We start from the raw sequence: 19716 nt of genomic DNA, 5'->3' as shown, positions 1-19716 counted from the left end.
GGGAAAAAAACAACTTTTTGTTTAAGTAAAAGTTATAATCATGATTAAAAAAACCTGACTGACCGGGCCAATATATCTGATTAAAATATGTTTTAAATTAATTTTAAAGTAATTAAAATAAACACATGTACACATACTATTATACTCTTAATTATTTATATATTACTAGGTAGCTTTATCTATAATAATAGAGTTTATAATAATAATTATTATTATAATAATAATAACAACAATTATAATTATAATTATAATAAAGTAACAAAAGCTTTGAAAATAAATAGTACTGAGAATTAAAAAAAAAAAAAAGTACAATCACATTAAACTTGTACTTGTAGTAAAGCCTACAGTAAAGTAAAATACTGTCAGATTCATACTGGTTTTACTCCTGGTCTCCTTCAGTGTTGTTGGGCACTCTAAGACTAACAGCTCCAGTTAAAGTTAGAAGTCAGAATTTCCAACTTTCAATTGGAATGCCCCTTCAAGATGGATTTCCAGTTTGGAAAGTCGGAGCAGCCCCACCAACCTTGAATTCACAATCCAAGATTATGGCAATGCGCATAAACGTTAAAATGTAAAACTTGAAATTTGTATTGCCATGGTTTTTTCCCCATTGTGTTTGTGACTCGCTAAAAAAGGCATATGCAGTCCGCTGACCAGGCTCTGTTCATGAATGTGCTGCAGTCGTGTTTTTGAACACACACACAAAAAAATCCAAGCATTGTGCTGTACTGCTTGCGATGCACAAATAGGTCTACCTTGCGAAGAAGAAAACCAAATCATGTTTTTTCTTGCTTTTCTGACTTTAGTAATGGAACACGCTCAACTTAGGAGTGACATCATTCCTGCTTCTGACATGTGACATAGTCAAACATTTGCGATAACTGGCAATGAGTATTTTACACCACTGTGGAGAAATTATGGCCCACTCTTATTTGCTGAATTGTTTTAATTCAGCCACACTGGAGGGGTTTCCAGCATGGATTGCTTGTTCAAGACTTTATTTTGTTCCAAAAAGTTCAGTTTTTTCAATAAGCAAATAGGCTTGGCTAGTGAAACTGAACTCAGCTTTTCAGAAAATGTGGTTACTCATCGTTAATTCATGATGATTTAACAGGCAAATATGACAAATATGCAAAAAAGAAAAAAGAAATCAGGAAGGGGAAAATACGTTTTCACAGCTCTTCAAAGTTTTTATCATTAACTAAAACTAAACTAAAAACTAAAATAAAATGTGAAAAAAATTAAAATTAAAATGAAAAACTAGACTTGAAATATAAATATAAAAGACGTATGATTTGTTTTAATATTTGTTGGTTTTTTCTCAATTTTATTATAACTTGCCTGGCAAGACACCGAGGAAAATGTTTATTGAGACTTTGGTTGTCTAAAATACTAAGTAAACTGCTTTCAAGAAGTTCTGTGTTTTTATTGTAACAATTGCACTGATTTACTTTTTAATTTTTTAAAAGTAACAGAAAAACTAATTAAAACTATAAACTAAAACTAAACATTTCCAAACAATAATAGTTAAGCTGAAATAAGAAAATCCACTTTGGAGATTAAACTGAATTAAAAAGAAAAAGTCAAAATGGGGGGAAAAAATAAGAATTAGCCTAGTCTGTGCCACCTCATGCCCCCCTTTGGTTATGCCCCTGGACTAACGTTTAAAATACTTTTGAAGCCATTGCAAAGTACTCGAGTATTGTTTACTTTAATACAAGTATTTACTTACTAACCACAAGTGCAACACCCAAATCACGGATTGCGTGCCAGTTACACAGATTTTTTTTCCCCCCAGTGTGATGCGCGCGCACACACACACGCACACAGGCGAACACACACAGAGGAGGGAGGGATGAAGAGGTGTCTGCATCACTTCAAACTCCTGCCTGCACTTCTCAGAGAGCTACTCCTCCTCCTGAAGCAGAGACGAGCAGTGTTCCTCCGCAGACTGTCCGGTCCGCAAACGGCTAAGTAAAAGTCCCCACACACCGCGATGGGGACCAGCTGAACCGCACGCGAGGGGGGTAGAAGAGGTCGGTCGTGCAGTTTCCCCGTGTAGTAGTAGTGAGCGTCCTGGAGGAGGAGGAGGGGGACACAGACACACACACACAAGCGCGCGCGACGTTTGTGTCCTATCGTAGACGTTAACGGCCAACGGTCGGAGCTAGTCACCTGAATACCTGCGGCGTTTCGCACCGACGCCTGCGCTTACACCGAGAGAGGCTGAGGAGGGGGTGGGACGGGGCAGGAGAAAGTTTCTCGAGCTTGGCGCAAACACAGCGGTCAAACAATGCGGCTGACCCCGACAAAGTCCTTTTCATCGGCAGCGCTGCTAATCCTGCTGCTCGTCCGCTGGTCCGACAGCAGTAAGTAAACAGTTACATGCTAGGCGGCTAGCTAGCCCGCTAAACCCTCTTTGACATTTGAGTTGCAGCTGGTGATGATACACGTCTCGGTTATTGCCAGTACTGACGGTTAACGTTAGATATTTCGCAACATCCCTCACACTGTTTTCCTGCGCCAGTGTATTGCTTAACCGCAGAGTTGATTGACATTCACTTGCTCTTCCTTTTTTTTTTTTTTTTTTTTTTTTTTGTTAAAGGTGACTAAACTTTGCCCGTTTTGCTCTCTTTTGCCCTTCCTTCTTTAGTCTCACTGTCCCCTCAAGAGGCGAACCAGTTTCTGAGCAGACACAAGAGGGCAAATCAAGTCTTCGAGGAGACGAAGCAAGGACACTTGGAGAGGGAGTGCGTGGAGGAAAAGTGCAGCAAGGAGGAGGCCAGAGAAGTGTTTGAAAACGACCCGGAGACGGTGAGTGGTGTGTTCACAAGTTAGTCTCAGCTGTAGCTCAGAAAAGGCTGCATGCAAGCAAAGGCGGGTTTCCTTCTCATCCTGTGAGGAGGTACTGCAGTACCACCAACTCCATCAGAGCACAATTACCAGCTGAGGTTGTGTTATGTACTGTAACTTCTGGGAGGCTGGGTGTTTACATCATGTTCATAATGACTACACTCACACTAATGATTCATTGTCTGGGCTGCTTGCCGCTACTATTCATGCTTCAATAAGTCCAGCATGCTGATAGCTGTCAGGACACATAATATTCCCATGTCTGGGACTTGGCCGCTTTCTGCATCTTTTGTTTTGTTTCTGTGACAGACACTGAGTCAGCATGACTCTACTGTCATTTGTGAAATCCCTTTTTTTTATATATATATATCCAATTTCCTCTTCATATTGACGTGTCCTTAAGTTGATAACAAATATGGGATGTAGCTGGATGTCTTTCTGTTTCTTTTTCTCATCGTGTAGCATCTTCTGATGTTACACATGCACACTTTTGCTCATGCATTTCATTCAACATTACTGTGTACGTTGCCCCGCTAATCTTAAGACACGTTTCCTACTTGACATTTAACATCGTACAAAATCCATCACACGGGCCATGCTCAGAAACCTGTACTGGAGATTAGTTTCCATTCTGCATTCATGAGTGTACACGTCAGCCTTTCCATCCATGTGAATTCATAAGCCTATTTTATATGTACTACAGTGTGCTGTATGTGCAAACAGGCTATAAATAATCCAAAGTGTTTAGTAAAACACACGGAACTTGGGCTTCTTGGGCTTCCTCAGGAAGATGATATGTGTTACAGCAAATAATAGTGCAGATGCCTGCCCAGAATCTTCTGCAACAAGTCTACCCTAACTTGGGTGGATGCTTTTGATTGTGAACTCTGTAATTTTTCTTAATTTCTACATCTGACATTCATATTCAACGGTTTTAAGTGGTGGACTTGTGTTGGTGTTGTGCTGCCCTTTAAATGTCACATTCACTCCTTAAGATTTGATATTGTGAATTGTAGCAGAGAGGGAGCGAATGAGGCAATCGATGACTTAAGATTACTTGTAAGATTAGTCCGGCGGTGAGGGAGGGAGGATTAAACTGAAGCTGAGGTGGATTCTGGTAAAAAGGGTGAAGTCGGGTGATGTCTGAATCAGATCCACGCATGCCACCGGCAGAACACCAAAGTACTCCTGTAAGTTTTGAACCTTGTCGTGACACAAAGCTGCAGTCTCACTCGTATCTGCATTATTCATCCTGAAAGGGCCTGTCTCTGACTCTGCATTTTATTCTGCTGCAGCTTTGTAGCTCTGCAGAGAGGGAAAGAGAGAGAGGCTGGGGTGTTCCCAGTGCTTATGATCATCCTTGGCATGGACAGTCATACCAAGTTTCTGGTCTCTTATTTATTTGATGACATACGAGACATACAAATGAGAAGGTGTCAAAACTAACTTGCTCAGTGTGAGGTTCAAATGTAGTCGTTTTGGTTAACCTTTGAAGGTCAGCTTCCATTTTAGATCAGTGTATATTCAGGCTTTACCCCACACAGAATTTTGCCTGATTAGTTTCACTTAATAAGACACCGGTTTCATGCAAGCCTGCTGCATCTGGCATCTACTGCAGCATGAGTGTGACTCTGTGCCTCCAGAGTCTCAGATTTTGGCCTACATGTGGAGAAGTGCTGCAGCCAGAAAGCAGGAGGGATGGTACTACTACCAGGAATGCAGAGAATGCTGAAGAAGCTCCTGTCATAGAGCTGCACCCTGTTAGAGCAGATTACAGAGTAATCATAGCCTAATCTCTGCATCGCACTGCCACATTTCATGATTGTTTATGAACTGTTTTTCCTGCAGAAGTGGGCTATAAAAAAAACTCCAAAAACAAATGCACAATTAAGTCAAGTATAAGAAGAAACCTGTTACTAATTTTAAGAGTTCATTGAGACTGTATTGCCTTGTTTAGATTTTGTTTGCAAGGACACATAACTTTAACCTCTGTGTTTTGTTTTGCTTTTCTCTGATGCAGAACTACTTTTATCCCAAGTATTTAGGTAAGTTATCATTCTGCCTAAAACCATTAATCTCTCTCTTGGCTGATTATACGTTTGTCATCCCTTCAACTGAATTCCATTTTTGTCTCTGTCTAGCCTGCCTGGACAGGTTTGGAGATTCTGAAAAGAAAAAACAGGATCTGGTCACATGTGTCCACAGTAAGTTTTTTTTTTTTTTTACCTCCTCTTGTCTGCCTTTCAGCTTTATTGTTAGTCTGTGAATTAATGCATGTCTACATCCTGCTCTCTCATTTATTCTCAGTTTTTATTTCACTGAGAAAGTTGCTACATGAAGAGACAGGGAGCTATATATGTTGCAGAGTTGTGCTGCACTGCAGTATCACTGCTCTGCATCACACTCCAGTGTGTGCTCTCTGCAAGTACAGAAGCAATCAGAAGCAGAGATGTGCTGAATCTCTTCAGCACCTCCAGGTCCATTTTCCCAGCGTGGCACACCTAGCTCCTTTTAAAGTGAGCTGTGTGTGCGTGAGTGTCTATGAGTAACATTGCAGCACTTTGCTACAGTGACGCTACACGTTGCTGAATGAGTGACACACCCCTTTAGTCGTCACATATTCGCGCACTCACTTCCCGAGCGACTGCGCCAGCCTCTTTGTGAGTGGGCTCGGCTGGGGAATGACGTAGAGAAGATGGTCTGACGCGAGGATGGCTAAGGATTTCTGCTGCATCAGGATACAGGAGACCGGCTTTACTGCTATTGGCTGTTGATCGTCTTGCGGGGGGGGCGTTTCCATGACTCAGCTGCAGCATCGTGACATTTAAAGATACGGCAGTACTTTTTTTCCACCAGCTGTCAGCACTATCTCCTTTCCACCATTTTTCTATCTCGCCCATCAGTTGCCTGTCACCACTGATGGTATCAAAGCAGATTCTGGCTTTCCACTAATTTATTTATGGAATATTCCGACATGCACAGCGCATTGTGGAAACATGTACTGCGAGCAGACAGGGTTAATTCTCCCACTGCTCCCTGCTTCTGTTTCCTTAGTCTGCAGTTTTCTGTGAATGGCACTTTACAAAAATGGATAAAAATAGATCACCGAAAGACACGCGTTACTGTTCTTTGACATCCACAGTATGGCACATAAATTGTTGCTGGTCTGTAAGCTTTGTAGGCTGTGATTCCACAGTGTGTTTTAACAAGTGGAACTAAATTGTGACTCTTTGTTGGGGGACCATTAAAGTCTTAAGCAGAGCAAACTCCTGCAGTTACCCTTCTTGTTTAATGGCCTACCAAGCATCACTAACCAGGAGCATGGGTGGGATTCTTTTTTTTAAATATCCGCCCTCCTTTGTCAGAGAGTACGATTGCATGCACTGATGCTGATATGCAAATATTTTCAGTTTTGATGAAGGAATATTACTTCAATGTAAAAAAGAAAAGAAAGAAAATATCTGATAAAATGTATTGTAGTAAAACGGACGATCTGATATCCTCGTGTTGGTGTTGTTCCCTCGTCATCATAAATAATATTGTTCCAGGCTCAACATTGCAAGTGACCAATCACATTGTTGTGACGTCCCCCTTTTGTGTCTTTGAAAAATACCGCCTTAAAAAAAATCTACTTCACTTGCGAGAAGAGAAACCGCTTCTGTCCGCCGATCCAGGAACTTGAATTCTTTGCATTTCAGGATACTTTTCTTTAATAAATGGTAAGCATTATACATATTGTCCTTACAGAGGCGGTTTCTCTTCTCGCAAGTGAAGTAGATTTTTTTAAGGCGGTATTTTTCAAAGACACAAAAGGGGGACGTCACAACAATGTGATTGGTCACTTGCAATGATGATGACGAGGGAACAACACCAACGCGAGGATATCAGATCATGCGTAGTAAAACATTCCTGCTGTGTTATTTGTAACAGAGGGATCATTCAATGCTCCTCTCTAAAGCACTGACATCAGCTAAGTATTTGTGCACATAACACTCAGTTTAAATACAGATGTTTTTAATAAATGCACAAAGTTAAATTACACCAATAGCTGGTAGTTGAGAGGATTAAGTCTGTTAAATATACACAACCATAGCATCTAACCTTAGACATTATTAACTTCACTAAAACTAAAGATAATAAAACGGTTCAAATAATAATAGCTTAAAGGTGCTGTTTAAATGTTTATAGTGCTTTCTCTTAACATTTGTGTTTTTTTTCTTACTCTGTATTGATGAATTGATGAACTTTTCCTCATTGCTGGCATCATCCAGTGTTTTAATGTTTTTAAAGTCTAAATTCAGTTCGCAAAATGATTGTCTCTATTTAGATTTTGCTCTTTCCGAATGAGATGGCTAGCTTTGGCTTTACACATCTGTAACTTTTAATTGCGACTACATTTAGCAAACGTGTGATTTAGTTGTCACAGTCAGGCATTTTTTATATTTGACTATTATTACATGTTATTTTTAGAGCGTCTGTCTGGCTTGCTTTCAGAACATAAGTCACAAGCTGGTATCTGTTATTAATACATGCGGCATGGACAGCTTCATCTCTGTGTAGGCACCATAAATGTTGAAAGGTAGATACAGGATTTGGAGAAGTGTATGTTGTAATATGGACATGTTATTTTCACAAGGTCTTGCCCATTGCAGGGAACGGATCCCATGCTCCACGTAGTCTTGGTTTTTGTTTCGGAGTGATAACCTGGCATTCCTGAAAAGATTTGGTTTTGTATTATGTTTCTGTTGACACTTTCACAGCATCCCAACTGTCATATGTGAAGCTGCCAATAGAGATTGCATAAACAAAATAAAGGTTCACAGATGCAAAGACCACAAGCCGTTAGTGTGTAGTTTTGAGCAGCTGTCATGCAATGTGGGAAGAAAAAAAAAAGAAGTAGTAGTTGTGGCTTTGGGTTTTATATGTGAAAATGCAAATCCTCTCTCTCTCTCTCTCTCTTTCTCTTTCTCGCTCTCTCTCTCTCCTTTCATTTTCTCCAGTCTTTGTCGTTTTCTCTTTCTCTGAACTTCAGCTAACATGTCCAGACTTGTCGAGTACTCAAACTCCTCTGCTTGGGGAAGGAAACGGATTTGGAGAGAAAACTGAGCACTATTACACAAGCGTGCAGTGGGGGGAAAAAAGAGGGGGGGAATTAAGTGTAAATATTGAATAGAAAAGTAACAAAAGCAAGAATTAAAAATACAGCTAAATATCAATTCAGTATTGTTTCTTGAGAAGTGGAAGACGGGTGGTGGGAATTAGGGCATGTCCGGAAAGAGAGTCTGGCCCAGGTTAGGCTATTTATACAGATCTCCCGATGTGCAGAACCCAAGAGAGATTCTGCATATCAGGAGTGTCCTCTGTCTGTTATGGTATGCAGTTACACTGACTATATGCAACCTTTGTACAGACATCATGCTTAAAGCAGTAATAACATGTCTTTTTCTCTGTCTCTGTTTTCTCACACTTTAAGATATTCCCAATCAGTGTTCTCCCAACCCCTGCAATCCCATCGGTACTGTCCGCTGCGAGGACAAAAAGGGCGACTTCCTCTGTCATTGTTTTACGGGCTGGACGGGAGCCACGTGTGAGAAAGGTACTGTCATCATTATGGAAAGCTGTGTCCTGGAGCTCAGCAGAGGTTGAATTTTTGCTCTGTCATTCCGGTACATCAGTGCAAATGTCATCACTGTGACCTTGGCTCTGACAGCGAACCCCTGTCCTGTCCACTGATAGAAACATCCTGCTTTCCATTACTTACGTGTAAACTAATGCTATTTTGTCTCTCAACGATGCTGAAATTAATTTGATCTTAAAAAGCTGTTATTGATGGCATGCTATCTAATATTCAGCTCCTGCTGCAGTTATTAATGATGTGTGTAAGGTCAGTATGAAGTGCATGTACGGGAAGTGCTATCCCAGACTCCAAACTGGGAATCCATGCCTCTTTAGAGGTCTCTGATATAAACGGAGGTTTGCATGCTTGTTAGAATTTAAATCCACACAAGTTCTAAATTCTCACTGTGAGGGAGAGGGGAACAAGTTTCTCTGATTTATGGCGCAGCCATCATTCCACACATTTCCACTGTGACTCATCCTACCACCTTACTGCGAGAGGAAACCAAAACAGATTCAGTTTGAGTCGGTCTGAGCCTTTTCCACTTGACGACCACAGTCCTCCTAAACACTCAGCCACAGTTACATACTGTGTCCCTTATTTGGAATGCACAACAAAAAAGAAATTCACAGTCACTAAACTGCATCCAGCTGAAAGCAACCTGCATTTCTCACCTCTCTCCTGCTTGCAGATGTCGATGAGTGCAGCAGGAGAAATGGAGGATGTGACCACGAGTGCAACAATACTGTGGGCAGTTACCACTGCTCCTGTCGCCAAGGCTACACACTGTCAGGACGTCAGCTGTGTAATGGTAAGCCGCAGACCACAGATGCACGTCTTCTAATAGCTGGAATCAAGTCAGCACTGCTGCAAATAAACACATCATCGCCATTTACCAATTCTGAATCCACTTCCCACTCTGAAAATGTAAATTTGTTTTAGACTTGTATAATTGATCATGTTGCATTTTTTTCTACTTCTGTTTTGGACATGTATTTATATTTTGTATTTAATATAATATCAGTCCCATAGACTGTAGGTGGACGTACCCACGATGACGTCATCCATTGGTCTCTGGACATTTTGAGCCTTAGTGTTAACAATTTGGCTGCCTCCACATTAGTTTTTTAAAACCACAAGTTAATAGGTCTGGTGTCCCACAAGGATCGATTCTCAGTCCAAGCCTTTCTTTGCTTTACCTTCTTCCCCTGGTCCTGATTTTTAAAATACATGGACATGCATGCATATCTTTTCTATGCAGACAACACTCAAATCTACATGCCTATAAAAAGATTCAACCCCTAAACCACTACAGAAGTGTCTGAAAGATATCAGATCACAAGAAACTCAGATCCTCTCTTGGAACTGTGTGCCCTGCAGCCAAATGTGAAACTGTCAGTGACTAACCTTGATGTCAGACTGGACTGTGATTTTTATACTAGATAAGCATATAAATTCCATTGTTAAAGCTAGTTTTTATCATTTTATCAGTTTTTCATTTCAGACTTTTGTCCAGATTCAAATCCATTTTTTCACCCAAGTTTTGGATGTCTTATTTTATCACAGCCTTAGCAAAGTTTCCCTTACTCATCTACAGTTAGTCCAAAATGCTGCAGCTCGTCTTTTAACTGGAGCCCACAAACACGAGCAGATCTCCCCCGTGCTGGCCTTCCTTCACTGGCTCCCTGTTTGTTCATTTTAAGATTTTTTTTTTTTTAAACCTTTTAATGGATCAGCATCAGCACATATATCTCAGCTCCCAACTCCATTTAAAACATATCTTAAAACTCATTGTTATTCTTTGGCTTTTAATTCAGAATGAGATTGGTGTGCTCTTACCTTCTATTTGTTACTGTTGTTGTTGCTGATTTGTTGTGTGGTGTTTTGTTGCTTTGTACAATACTTGTGTTTTTAAAAAGTGCTTTTGTAAATAAACTGGTAATTGGTATAGTTGCATGTTACATCCACACAGGGACAATGCATAGACACACACAATGCTAGTTATTGTTAAATACTAGAGCTCCAGAAACACATACATCAATCAAAGCTGCCATGCCCAAAACTCCAGCGTCCAGATTGACGAGTTATTTAAATTAAAAAAAAAAAAAAAAAACTCTCCCCACTCATATGGAATTTAATGGCTGAAAGCATTTTGACATGATACTCTGTGGGAACTGAGTGGCCACTGAAAAAAGCAGTTTTTGGCCTCAGAAGTTGCTGCTTAGCCTCCATACCCATGGACTGCAGATGAAAACTAGCCAGTAGTTAAATCTAGTTCAGGGCTTCTTTTCTTTTTGAGATCAGTGTTTTTGTGCATAATCCCTGACAAAAAAAATAAAACTAAATTTAAATTTGTAATTATTTTGTAGTTGAAGTCCCTGAAGCAGTCCAGCAGCAGTGTTATTCTGTCTTATGTCATAACCATCACTGTGAGTTCATAAAAGAACACATGGCTTTGATTAGTGAACAAACGAGGCAGAAAATAAAACATTACAAGCTCATGTTTTCCTAATGTGGACCCCTGTGTAAACTCACACAGTTTTATTTATAGTTTTAGCTTTCCCCCCAGAAAAGAGAAGTCTGAGAAAGGCCTCAAACTGTTGTGTGATTTAACATCCTGAAAGGTTCCTTCTGTAAATATTTATTTCAGTGTAACTGCAGTGCTGGAACATACAGATACTGTGTATTAAATATGCAAACAATACATCCATGTGTTTAATTATGTTTCTTTGGAGCATTAAATAGTAGTTCTTAGCACATCAGGACCAGTTTAAGTTTCCGTTCTTCAAATTATTCCCACTGGATTGCCCGATGTCTTTTCCTGTGAAATGTTCCTGAGCCCTTACACGTGACTTTTGGAGTCTCAAACTTTAGGACATTTTGGTGTCTTTCAGATCTGAACGAGTGCGAGATCGCGGGTGTGTGTGGAACGGCACGATGTGAGAATAAGGAGGGTGGCTACGACTGCTTGTGTGACATCGGCTATGTTTACGACAATGAAACCAAAAGCTGCGTCGGTAAGTGTGTTTAACTACACATAAATACACTTGGTTTAATCACAACTGACTGAGGAACAGCTTTACCCTCAGCGGGGCTCGGTGCAGCTGCGTTGCAGGGTCAAGAAAGGAATGCAAAGGTATTTGGAGAAATTGTATACAAGTAGGTAACAGGTCACTGTGAACAAGTCTGCGTTTAAAAAAAAAAAAAAAAAAAAGATAACTCAGGGAGTAAACGCACAGCCCGAGCCACTGATGCACCTTTCCTTGGTAATTAATGTTAATCACTCTAAAGAAAATGTGGTAGAGCGAAACCGCAGCAATCCTGTATTTCAGGATTTATACGTGACAGCTACCACACAAAATCCTACTAGTTACCTTGGAGTTCAGTTATTGGACTCAAGCTCAAGATATACGCATCCACGCATGCACGCACACAAATCTGATCTTCCAATTTTTTATTCCAAAATATGTGTGATGACATAACCACCAAATCAGATGTGTTGAATCAACATGGAAAAGAATCTGCGGATTTAAACTGAAGCTTTGAATTACTCGTGTGCCCAAGTTCTAATCTCTACTGGAAACCAGACTTTTCATAACCTCATTGTCCCTCCTTAGAGAATTACTGCTTATCATAGCCTGCTCATGGCCATGTAAGGTTATATATGAAGTGTGGCGATACCATCCAGTCAGCGTCAAAGCCCACTTAACTCAAGTGTTGTTTGCATTCCCTGATATGTTTTTTCTTCCCCCCCCTGCATTCCTGGATCTGATGTTTTGTTGATCCTTGTGGGGTCATGTTTTGACTAATTCCTCTGCTGATGTGACTTTGATAAATTTATAAACTCTCTGCTTCTCTGTAATTCTCTCATGTCCCAGTCGTCACTCTGAGCTCTCACGCCCTTTAATTTCTCCAACCTTCTGTCGCTTGTCAGATGTGGATGAGTGTGAGACGGCTGTCTGTGAAGAGGAGTGTTTGAACACTCAGGGGAGTTTCCACTGCTTCTGCGACGGACGCCATGGTATGAAGCTGGCGCAGGACCTTCGGAGCTGTAAGGTGAAATACAAAAACCAGCTGCCACTGTTGTTAAATGATGATTAAAAGCTATGTCTGTTGGACCACGTGCTTTTTTTCTTGCCTCTACCATCCCATCATGGGTTAAAAAGTACAATTTCAAGTGCCATCTTGTATATGTGCACGATTCTCATGACTTTATCTCCACGCTGGTTGTGTGTTTGTTCTCTCCTCCAGCCTATAACTCCCTGCACAACACCGGCCCTGAAGAGGAACCCCCGCTCTCTTTACCTGGGACGCATGTTCAGTGGTGTGCCAGTGGTGCGGCTGCGTTTTCGCCGCAGGGTTCACACCGGGTGAGAAATTTCTGTTGGATTTTTCAACGTGTTCATCAACAACAGCTGTCTTGTCTTGGAGGCATTTTCATCTTAGTTACCTTTTAGACAAAGACCATCTTCATTGCTGTTTCCTAATTCTCTTTTCAGCTTTTCAGCAGAGTTTGACTTCCGCACCTACGATCACGAGGGAGTGATCTTCTTTGCTGGAGGTCACCTAAACAGCTCCTGGATCGTGCTGGCAATGAACCAGGGGAAGCTGGAGCTGCAGCTGAAATATGGCGGCGTCAGCAGGGTCACCAGCAGTGGACCCATTGTCAGCGACGGCCAGTGGAGGAAGGTCTGAGTTTTCTGCTGAGGATCAAAACAAATAATACTACGCTGTATACACTGTCTTCATTAGCTCATTAAAAGCTTGTTAAATGTCCGGTTTTAATCAGATCTCGGTGGAGGAGCAGGGGCGGAGCCTAGTGATTAAGATTGACAGGGAAGCAGTGATGAAGATTGCGGTAAACGGCGACCTGTTCACACTGAAAAAGGGGATGCATGAGCTCAACCTCACTGTGGGGGGAGTGCCTTTCAAAGAGGACAGCCTGGTCAATAAGGTGTGTGTTTTGTTTTGTGGGTTTTTTTTGTTTTGTTTTGTTTGTGTGCACCACAAAGAGACTTTGACACATTTCCTAACTGTTTTGACTTCATTCATTGCTCAGGTGAACCCTCGTCTTGATGGTTGTATGAAGGAGTGGCACTGGCTAACGGGTGAAGACACCTCCATACAAGAAACCATCAGGTCTAATGATAACATGCAGTGTTTCAGCACTGAGGATCCGGGGGCTTATTACCCCGGCACAGGCTTTGCTCTCTTCAACATCACCTATGGTACATGCGTGTTTGGGGTCATAGTTGAACAACTCTTTGTATTCATTGTAAGCACATGTGGTCATCTTCATCCCTCTGCCCTCCTCTTCTCTTCAGAATCACAGAACCTGAGCGTCCACTTGACCCTGAATCCAACCACTGCTATCGGGGTGCTTTTTGCACTCGTTCACCAGGACAGAGTGCCTCTCTCCATCGCTCTGGCTGATTATAACCCTGTAACCGATGAGTGGCGAGATGTGAGTAAATACATCCCGCACTGTGCATGTGTTCAAAACCACTTTCTGTATATTTGATATGCAAACTGACCTCCTGTGTGTCTTTAGTTTGTTCTGGTGTCTGTAGGTAATGTCGTCATTGCCAGCTCTCCTGCACCCTTCTGTGATGGTAAGAGTCATGAAGTCCAGGTGACAGTCTCTGGTAACCAGACCCTTCTGCTGGTCGACGGCAATTCTGGACGAAGTGAAGATGCTGAAGTTCCCACCGGCCTCCTGTCACAGTCTACTACCTTCATAGGAGGCCTCCCTGGTGAGCACACACACTTTTACACAGAACAGAAAAGTTTTCCATAAAGTTTTAAAAGTATTCCTACCTCTATTGAAGAGTATCAGCTTCTGTTATTGACTGCTGGGTTCAGACTGGAAAACATCCCCGGCAGCTAGAATCTTGTACAGTTCTCCAAGCTGAAAGAACAACAAAAGAATTTTTTTTATGCCATAATTCAAAAAAAAAAACCCCCACACAAAACGCCCCACATGACAACAGATGGGTGAATGTTTTCACTGACATGTTGAACAAAGTGAATAATGTTATTTGGACACTTCTTGTGATTTCCACCCTCAGATGTTCCTCTGGTGTCCACGCTGGTGTCGACACCCTACAGCGGCTGTATGGAGGTCAGTGTAAACGGACAGCCTCTGGACCTGGACCGGGCCATCCACAAACATAACGACATCCGCTCGCACTCCTGCCCCCTGCTGGACTCCCACCAGTGAACGGCGCTTGAATCTGCCAAAACCGATCCATAAGCAGTTCATTGAGACAAGGGGTGTGATGGGAAAATTGTTTTTAATTGGAATATGTCACAGTGTGGCTCGAGCCCAAGATCACCCCTTCCCCTCCATCCTCTCCCTCCCCCGGCCTTATCCTGTGATGACACTGCTGCCTAGAAGCAGTGGCAGGGATTTTCACAGCAGTCTCAGTGTTATGACCCAGCAAGTTAGTTCTTCTGCCAGTGAGTAACACCCCCTGTACAAAGGGAATAATAGCTGCACAGCATTGCCTGAAAAACTGGCTGTGTTTTAAAGCCTCGTAAGCTCACAAGAACACGCAGGGTCTAATCCAAAATCAATGCTACGGGTTTGGTCCTGGGTCAGCCTTCCACGCCTAGTATCCTGTGCTTAAACGCAGATCTAACTGGAGGTTTGTAAGCAACGACTAGTCTGTGCTCGTGTTGCTTACATCCAGCTCACTTAAGGTCCACATTCACAAAGCTTGAATTAATCGAGTGCTAATGTAGAATGTCCAATTAAATGAAAATGTAAGAATTAAAAACACGGGGACCAGAAAGACAGTCCTACATCAGCTACTTCACTCAGAGAAAATGTGTGAACAGGTGCTCAGATCTTAAATGAATAAATCCCATTTGCCCTTAAAGCCCCCCCCCCTTGGCGCAGCGAGGCGGTATGAACTTTGCGTTCTGTAGAAACTGTTGCACATCGTTGCAGGTATAAATGGACTGCCTCCTTGATCCCCCCCCCCCCGCTCTCGATTGGAGGAGCACTCCATATCTGCCTGCAACTTCGAAAATCAACCGTGTGCCTACAAAAGAATAAACCAACCCACACTTGTCGACAGCTTCCCTCTAAACAGGTGAATCAATTCCCAAAGGTGCAGCACTGCAACCCAGCAAACTAACTGACGCTTTGCAGTGTGTGCCCCTGAGGATTTTGTCTTTTAAAGAACAGACTCACACTCATGTTCATCACAAAAAGGTCCCTTCTTTCCCAAAAAAACACCCAGTTACAGTTAAAGTCTGCCATATACCAACCTGAGGACAGTAGAATAGACACAGAAGCACAGGGAGACAGGAAGGGGCCTTCTCCACAAGGGAGAGAGAGCACTGCATTGATCGCACCACACAAGCTACTGAGAAAGGAAAAGAGGGCGCTGTAATATACTGAATATGTAAATAATGTGACTGTACAATGCTTTATAGAAGACAGAGCAAACACTACCTTAAAATCCCCCCTTGAGGCACATTTATGGTCCAAAGTTCAAAGATAGATCAGAGTCTCTCAACTTCATCTGCTTCTTTAAAAAAAAAAAAAAGGTTTCAGCGACAAATCATGGTGGAACTGGGAGACTGTGAGAGCAATACCCAGGGATCAAAGTAGCATCAAGCTTTAGAGACTCAGTTTTTAATTTGATTTTATAGGTGCTCAGCGAATCAAAACACAGTAACAACAAAGAATGTCAGAGGAGCGAATGCCTAAAGGGCTCCAGTGTTATTTTACATCCCTGTGTAAGGTATCATTTTCTAGTTTTCTGATGGATGAATGCCAGAATATAGAGCTTGACTTGTTAATGTCTTATTTTATTTTTTAATCATATGTGATGTATCTTGAACTTCTAGTTTTTATTTTTCACCTTAACTGCCAGTATGTGTATGATGCTGAGAGAAGTCTGCCTTTTTTGAGTTTTAACTTCCCTCAGCAGTGAAAATCCTATTTAAAAAAATAAATAAAATAAAAGCAGCTGTATGAACGTCACTGAGTAAAGTTGTGTTTTGAAAAACAAAAACACATCTGTACACCTTGTGCTTCTGTTTCCAATGCTCTCGACTGTTGCGGCATAGCTTAAGCTGTGATGGAGCTCAAAATTATGCTTTAATACGGAACCTCTGCCTTAGAGGCAGGGTGACCTTGAAAAGAGAAGAGCTAAAACATTCTTTTAGACAGAGGATAACCTGAGGGGCTGCATCAGGGGTCTCAAACCTGTGATTCTAGAGCCACATGTGATTGTTTTGCCCTACATCTATGGTGGCTTTGCCGTTGGACTATTTTTAAAGTTGTTAGACTGCTGTATGTTTCAGTTATTGTCAAAGTAGGCTGCTTTTAATGTAATTAATTTTCTCCCAGAGACCATTTGCACTATGGTAAATGGATTGGTGCTTATATATAATGTACTAACAAGTGAACGCAGTGGAAGTAGTACTTTAAAGGAGCTCATGAATGAAGAAAAGAGAGGATGGATGGAAGGAAGTTGGTGAAAGTGCAGATGATTAGTGAGGACGAAGGGAGGGCACCTATGAAGAGTGGAAGATGGTCCAGATGACATACCTGTGGAGGTAATGAAGATGTGTAGAGGGCAGTGGACTTTATGATCAGTGAATTATGTGAGGCCTGCTATGATGTCTGGTTTAGAGACAGTGACACTGAAAAAAAGAGGAGGTGGAGGTAACAGAGTTGAAGATGTAAAGGTTTTCATTGAAATGACCAGGAGGGACAGGAGTAGAAATGAGAAGACACGGGAGAGTGGTTATAATCGACAAGGGAGCTACCAGGCATGAGGAAAAGAGGAAGGTCACAGTGTGGTGACCACTAAAGCAAGCAAGAAGAAGAAAAAAACATACAAATAAAGGGACACTTTTGTCTCAGTGCTTTCCAACATTCATAATTGGGGTTTAGTATCTTATCCATGGATACTTCGGCATGCAGACTGGAGTAGCCTGGGATCAATCCATGATCTCCTGATTGGAAGACAACCTGCTTTATCACATGAACATTCACCTGTAGCTAGTCTACTTCAAAGTAATCTTAAAGATGATAATCTCTTTCAATTCTCCTGTTAGTAAGAAAAATAAGTTTGGGGTTTGGTGGGGGTTTTTTTGTTTGTTTGTTTGTTTGTTTTTTTAATATAATGTCATAAATACAACAAAAAATATAGTTTTGCATTGAAAATATAACTGCAGCCCACTGTAAAATAGTCACTTGTGTTAAAATCTTTTAGTTTTTTACACCTGGAAGAAACACTGATGCCTAACAGGCTGTGTCACCTTTATTAGAGAGTTCCAATATAGTTTGTGGCTCCATTCAGAATTATTTATTTTTGCAAAAACAACTCAAAAATTTATATTTGGGCCTCGAATATTAAAAACATGGGTTATTATGGCTAAACTATCTAAAGTGTGTGGAGCTGAGAATGACCACAGTAGGTTCACTCAACAGTTTAATAACAGCAGTTGCCACAAGCAAATATATCACAGAAAAAAGCAGAACTACAGCTCAGCGCACTGGGTTATGCAGAGGTGTGCTTTATTGCTTATGAATGTAACAAGATTATGAGACTATGAAGTTACACGGTCTGCCTTTGAGGTGAAAAAAACCTAACAGAAGCACTGAAAAAAAAGCTCAACGTTTTGGAAAAATAAATTTATTTGCTTTTCCAACGAGTGAAGGCCGAAACAAGGAAAACCGTTTGCCTAGATTTGTTTGAAAAGTGGAGGACAGACGTTACACAAAGTCTTTGAAGACCCGTTTTCAGACTCTCTGCCTCGGATATTACAGCAAATAAACTTATTTTTGTCAGTGTTGAACTCCTTCAAAGGTGAGGTTTTTTTAATATAAAGCCCTTACTATGCATTTCTTACAGGTCCAGCACAGTCCCATGCATCGATCACTAACTCAGAGGTCATATCGACTGTAAAGTGCACATTAAATGAGTCACACAAACATAATTAAATAACAGCTACATGAACATAATTTACTCTCAGGAAAGCCCTTTGAACTGTACAGTATAATGAGACGATACACAGAACGACCTGCAACTTAGAAACCAGACCACAGTCAGTATTTAAACTGTGTGTGAAGCCATCCAAAGGCCAGCCTTAGGTTTAAAAGAATCTTTGACATCTTGAGAAATTTTGCTTATTCACTTTCACCTCACAATTTTTGTCTTTTTTAAAAGAAAACTTTTGTTAATAATCGAGCAGATTCAGAGGTGCTGGTACTTTCCCCTCATTTCTGGTCTTTTTGCTGCCGTGCAGAGCTTCAGAGCTGTGTGGTACTAAGTGAATAAGCAAGTTTCCTTTGATGGCTACATATTAAAAGGACTCATGTCTACATATTAAACACTACATAACCATAAATCTCTGTCTGACTTCACTTGAAACCCATTAGACACACGTGAAACGCAGCATTTAAATCATTGAAATCTCTGTCTCTGAAAGGTTTTGTGCTACTTTCAGTCTGACCAGGTGAAGGTGTTCGCAGCACGCTCTCCATATTTGTCTAAAGTCTCAGCAGGCGTAAGGTGGAGGTTTCTCAAAGGCGCTGTAGGAGGATGCATAGAGGACCGGAGCGTTGGGGGTCAGCATGTAGCCTCCTGGGTCCTGGGTGGCTCCCTGAGGCTGTGGCTGGGGAGGGACCTGGGAGAGCAGCTGGCTCTGGTTCTCCTCAGACGGTTCTCCCCCAGGAGGGAGCATCTGGGGAGTAGCAGGTGCCTGGTGGTTGGTGTTATGCTGTGGGAGAGGAGGAGAAACAGGAAGTGGTTGGCTGCAAGGGCATGTGGAAGTTCAGCCAAAGAGATATCAAATATCAGCAAAGATCAGCCCTGAGCGATCGATCAGACGGACAGAAATACATAACCAAAGCAACACATCTGCAGATTTAAGGTGATCGCCTGGTTTAGGAAGATGGAATACTTGTGGCACATTTTCATGGAGTTGTTAAGCTTTAATGTGAAACAAGCCCAGCTGAGGAGTCGGCAGCCAACCAGGAGCCAGCTGCGACTCTGTTATGAGCTACAGCTGTGCTTTCAGCTCATGTGTAATAGGCATTAGTTCACTGCCATCACCAGCTGTTTTGATACTAGAGTGCTAGTACAGCAGGAATATACACTCACTGACACTTTATTAGGTACACCTCAGTAGCATCATTTGGGTAAAGTGAGATTCAAGAAACCAGTTTGAATAAAAGTGGCTGGCGAGTGCATCTCCCTGTGTTTCACTCTTAGTTTTGG

The 19716-nt window shown here is 41.6% G+C and overlaps 2 protein-coding genes across 3 annotated transcripts in view; one reads left to right on the top strand and one right to left on the bottom strand.

Annotated features, from left to right (window-relative positions):
* The first annotated feature begins 1834 nt into the window (after nt 1-1834).
* On the top strand, nt 1835-16466 carry gas6 (growth arrest-specific 6). Its single transcript, XM_031729592.2, has 15 exons — nt 1835-2369; nt 2654-2814; nt 4874-4898; nt 4995-5057; nt 8327-8449; nt 9162-9281; nt 11365-11487; nt 12405-12526; nt 12722-12840; nt 12970-13159; nt 13260-13424; nt 13530-13698; nt 13795-13934; nt 14022-14223; nt 14539-16466. The coding sequence occupies exons 1-15, from the start codon at nt 2294-2296 to the stop codon at nt 14688-14690; spliced, it is 1950 nt and encodes a 649-aa protein (XP_031585452.1). The 5' UTR covers nt 1835-2293; the 3' UTR covers nt 14691-16466.
* The window catches only part of LOC116312259 (transmembrane protein 255B), a 19830-nt gene continuing 15500 nt past the window's right edge, over nt 15387-19716 (bottom strand). For both annotated transcript variants that reach the window (XM_031729640.2, XM_039609425.1), the window contains exon 9: nt 15387-19216. In XM_031729640.2, coding sequence (XP_031585500.1) covers nt 18995-19216 — 222 coding nt within the window. In that variant the 3' untranslated portion in view covers nt 15387-18994. The remainder of the gene's footprint in view (nt 19217-19716) is intronic.

Source organism: Oreochromis aureus, linkage group 1 (assembly GCF_013358895.1).
Source record: "Oreochromis aureus strain Israel breed Guangdong linkage group 1, ZZ_aureus, whole genome shotgun sequence".
Taxonomy (NCBI): domain Eukaryota; kingdom Metazoa; phylum Chordata; class Actinopteri; order Cichliformes; family Cichlidae; genus Oreochromis; species Oreochromis aureus.
The sequence above is the reverse complement of the archived record's forward strand: the minus strand, read 5'-3'. Positions and strand labels throughout refer to the sequence as shown.

Coding starts and splice junctions, on each gene's coding strand:
- gas6 (XM_031729592.2), top strand. CDS start 2,294: ATGCGGCTGACCCCGACAAAGTCCTTTTCATCGGCAGCGCTGCTAATC. Junction 4,899..4,994: donor CTTTTATCCCAAGTATTTAG/GTAAGTTATCAT, acceptor GTCTCTGTCTAG/CCTGCCTGGACAGGTTTGGA. Junction 5,058..8,326: donor TCTGGTCACATGTGTCCACA/GTAAGTTTTTTT, acceptor TCACACTTTAAG/ATATTCCCAATCAGTGTTCT.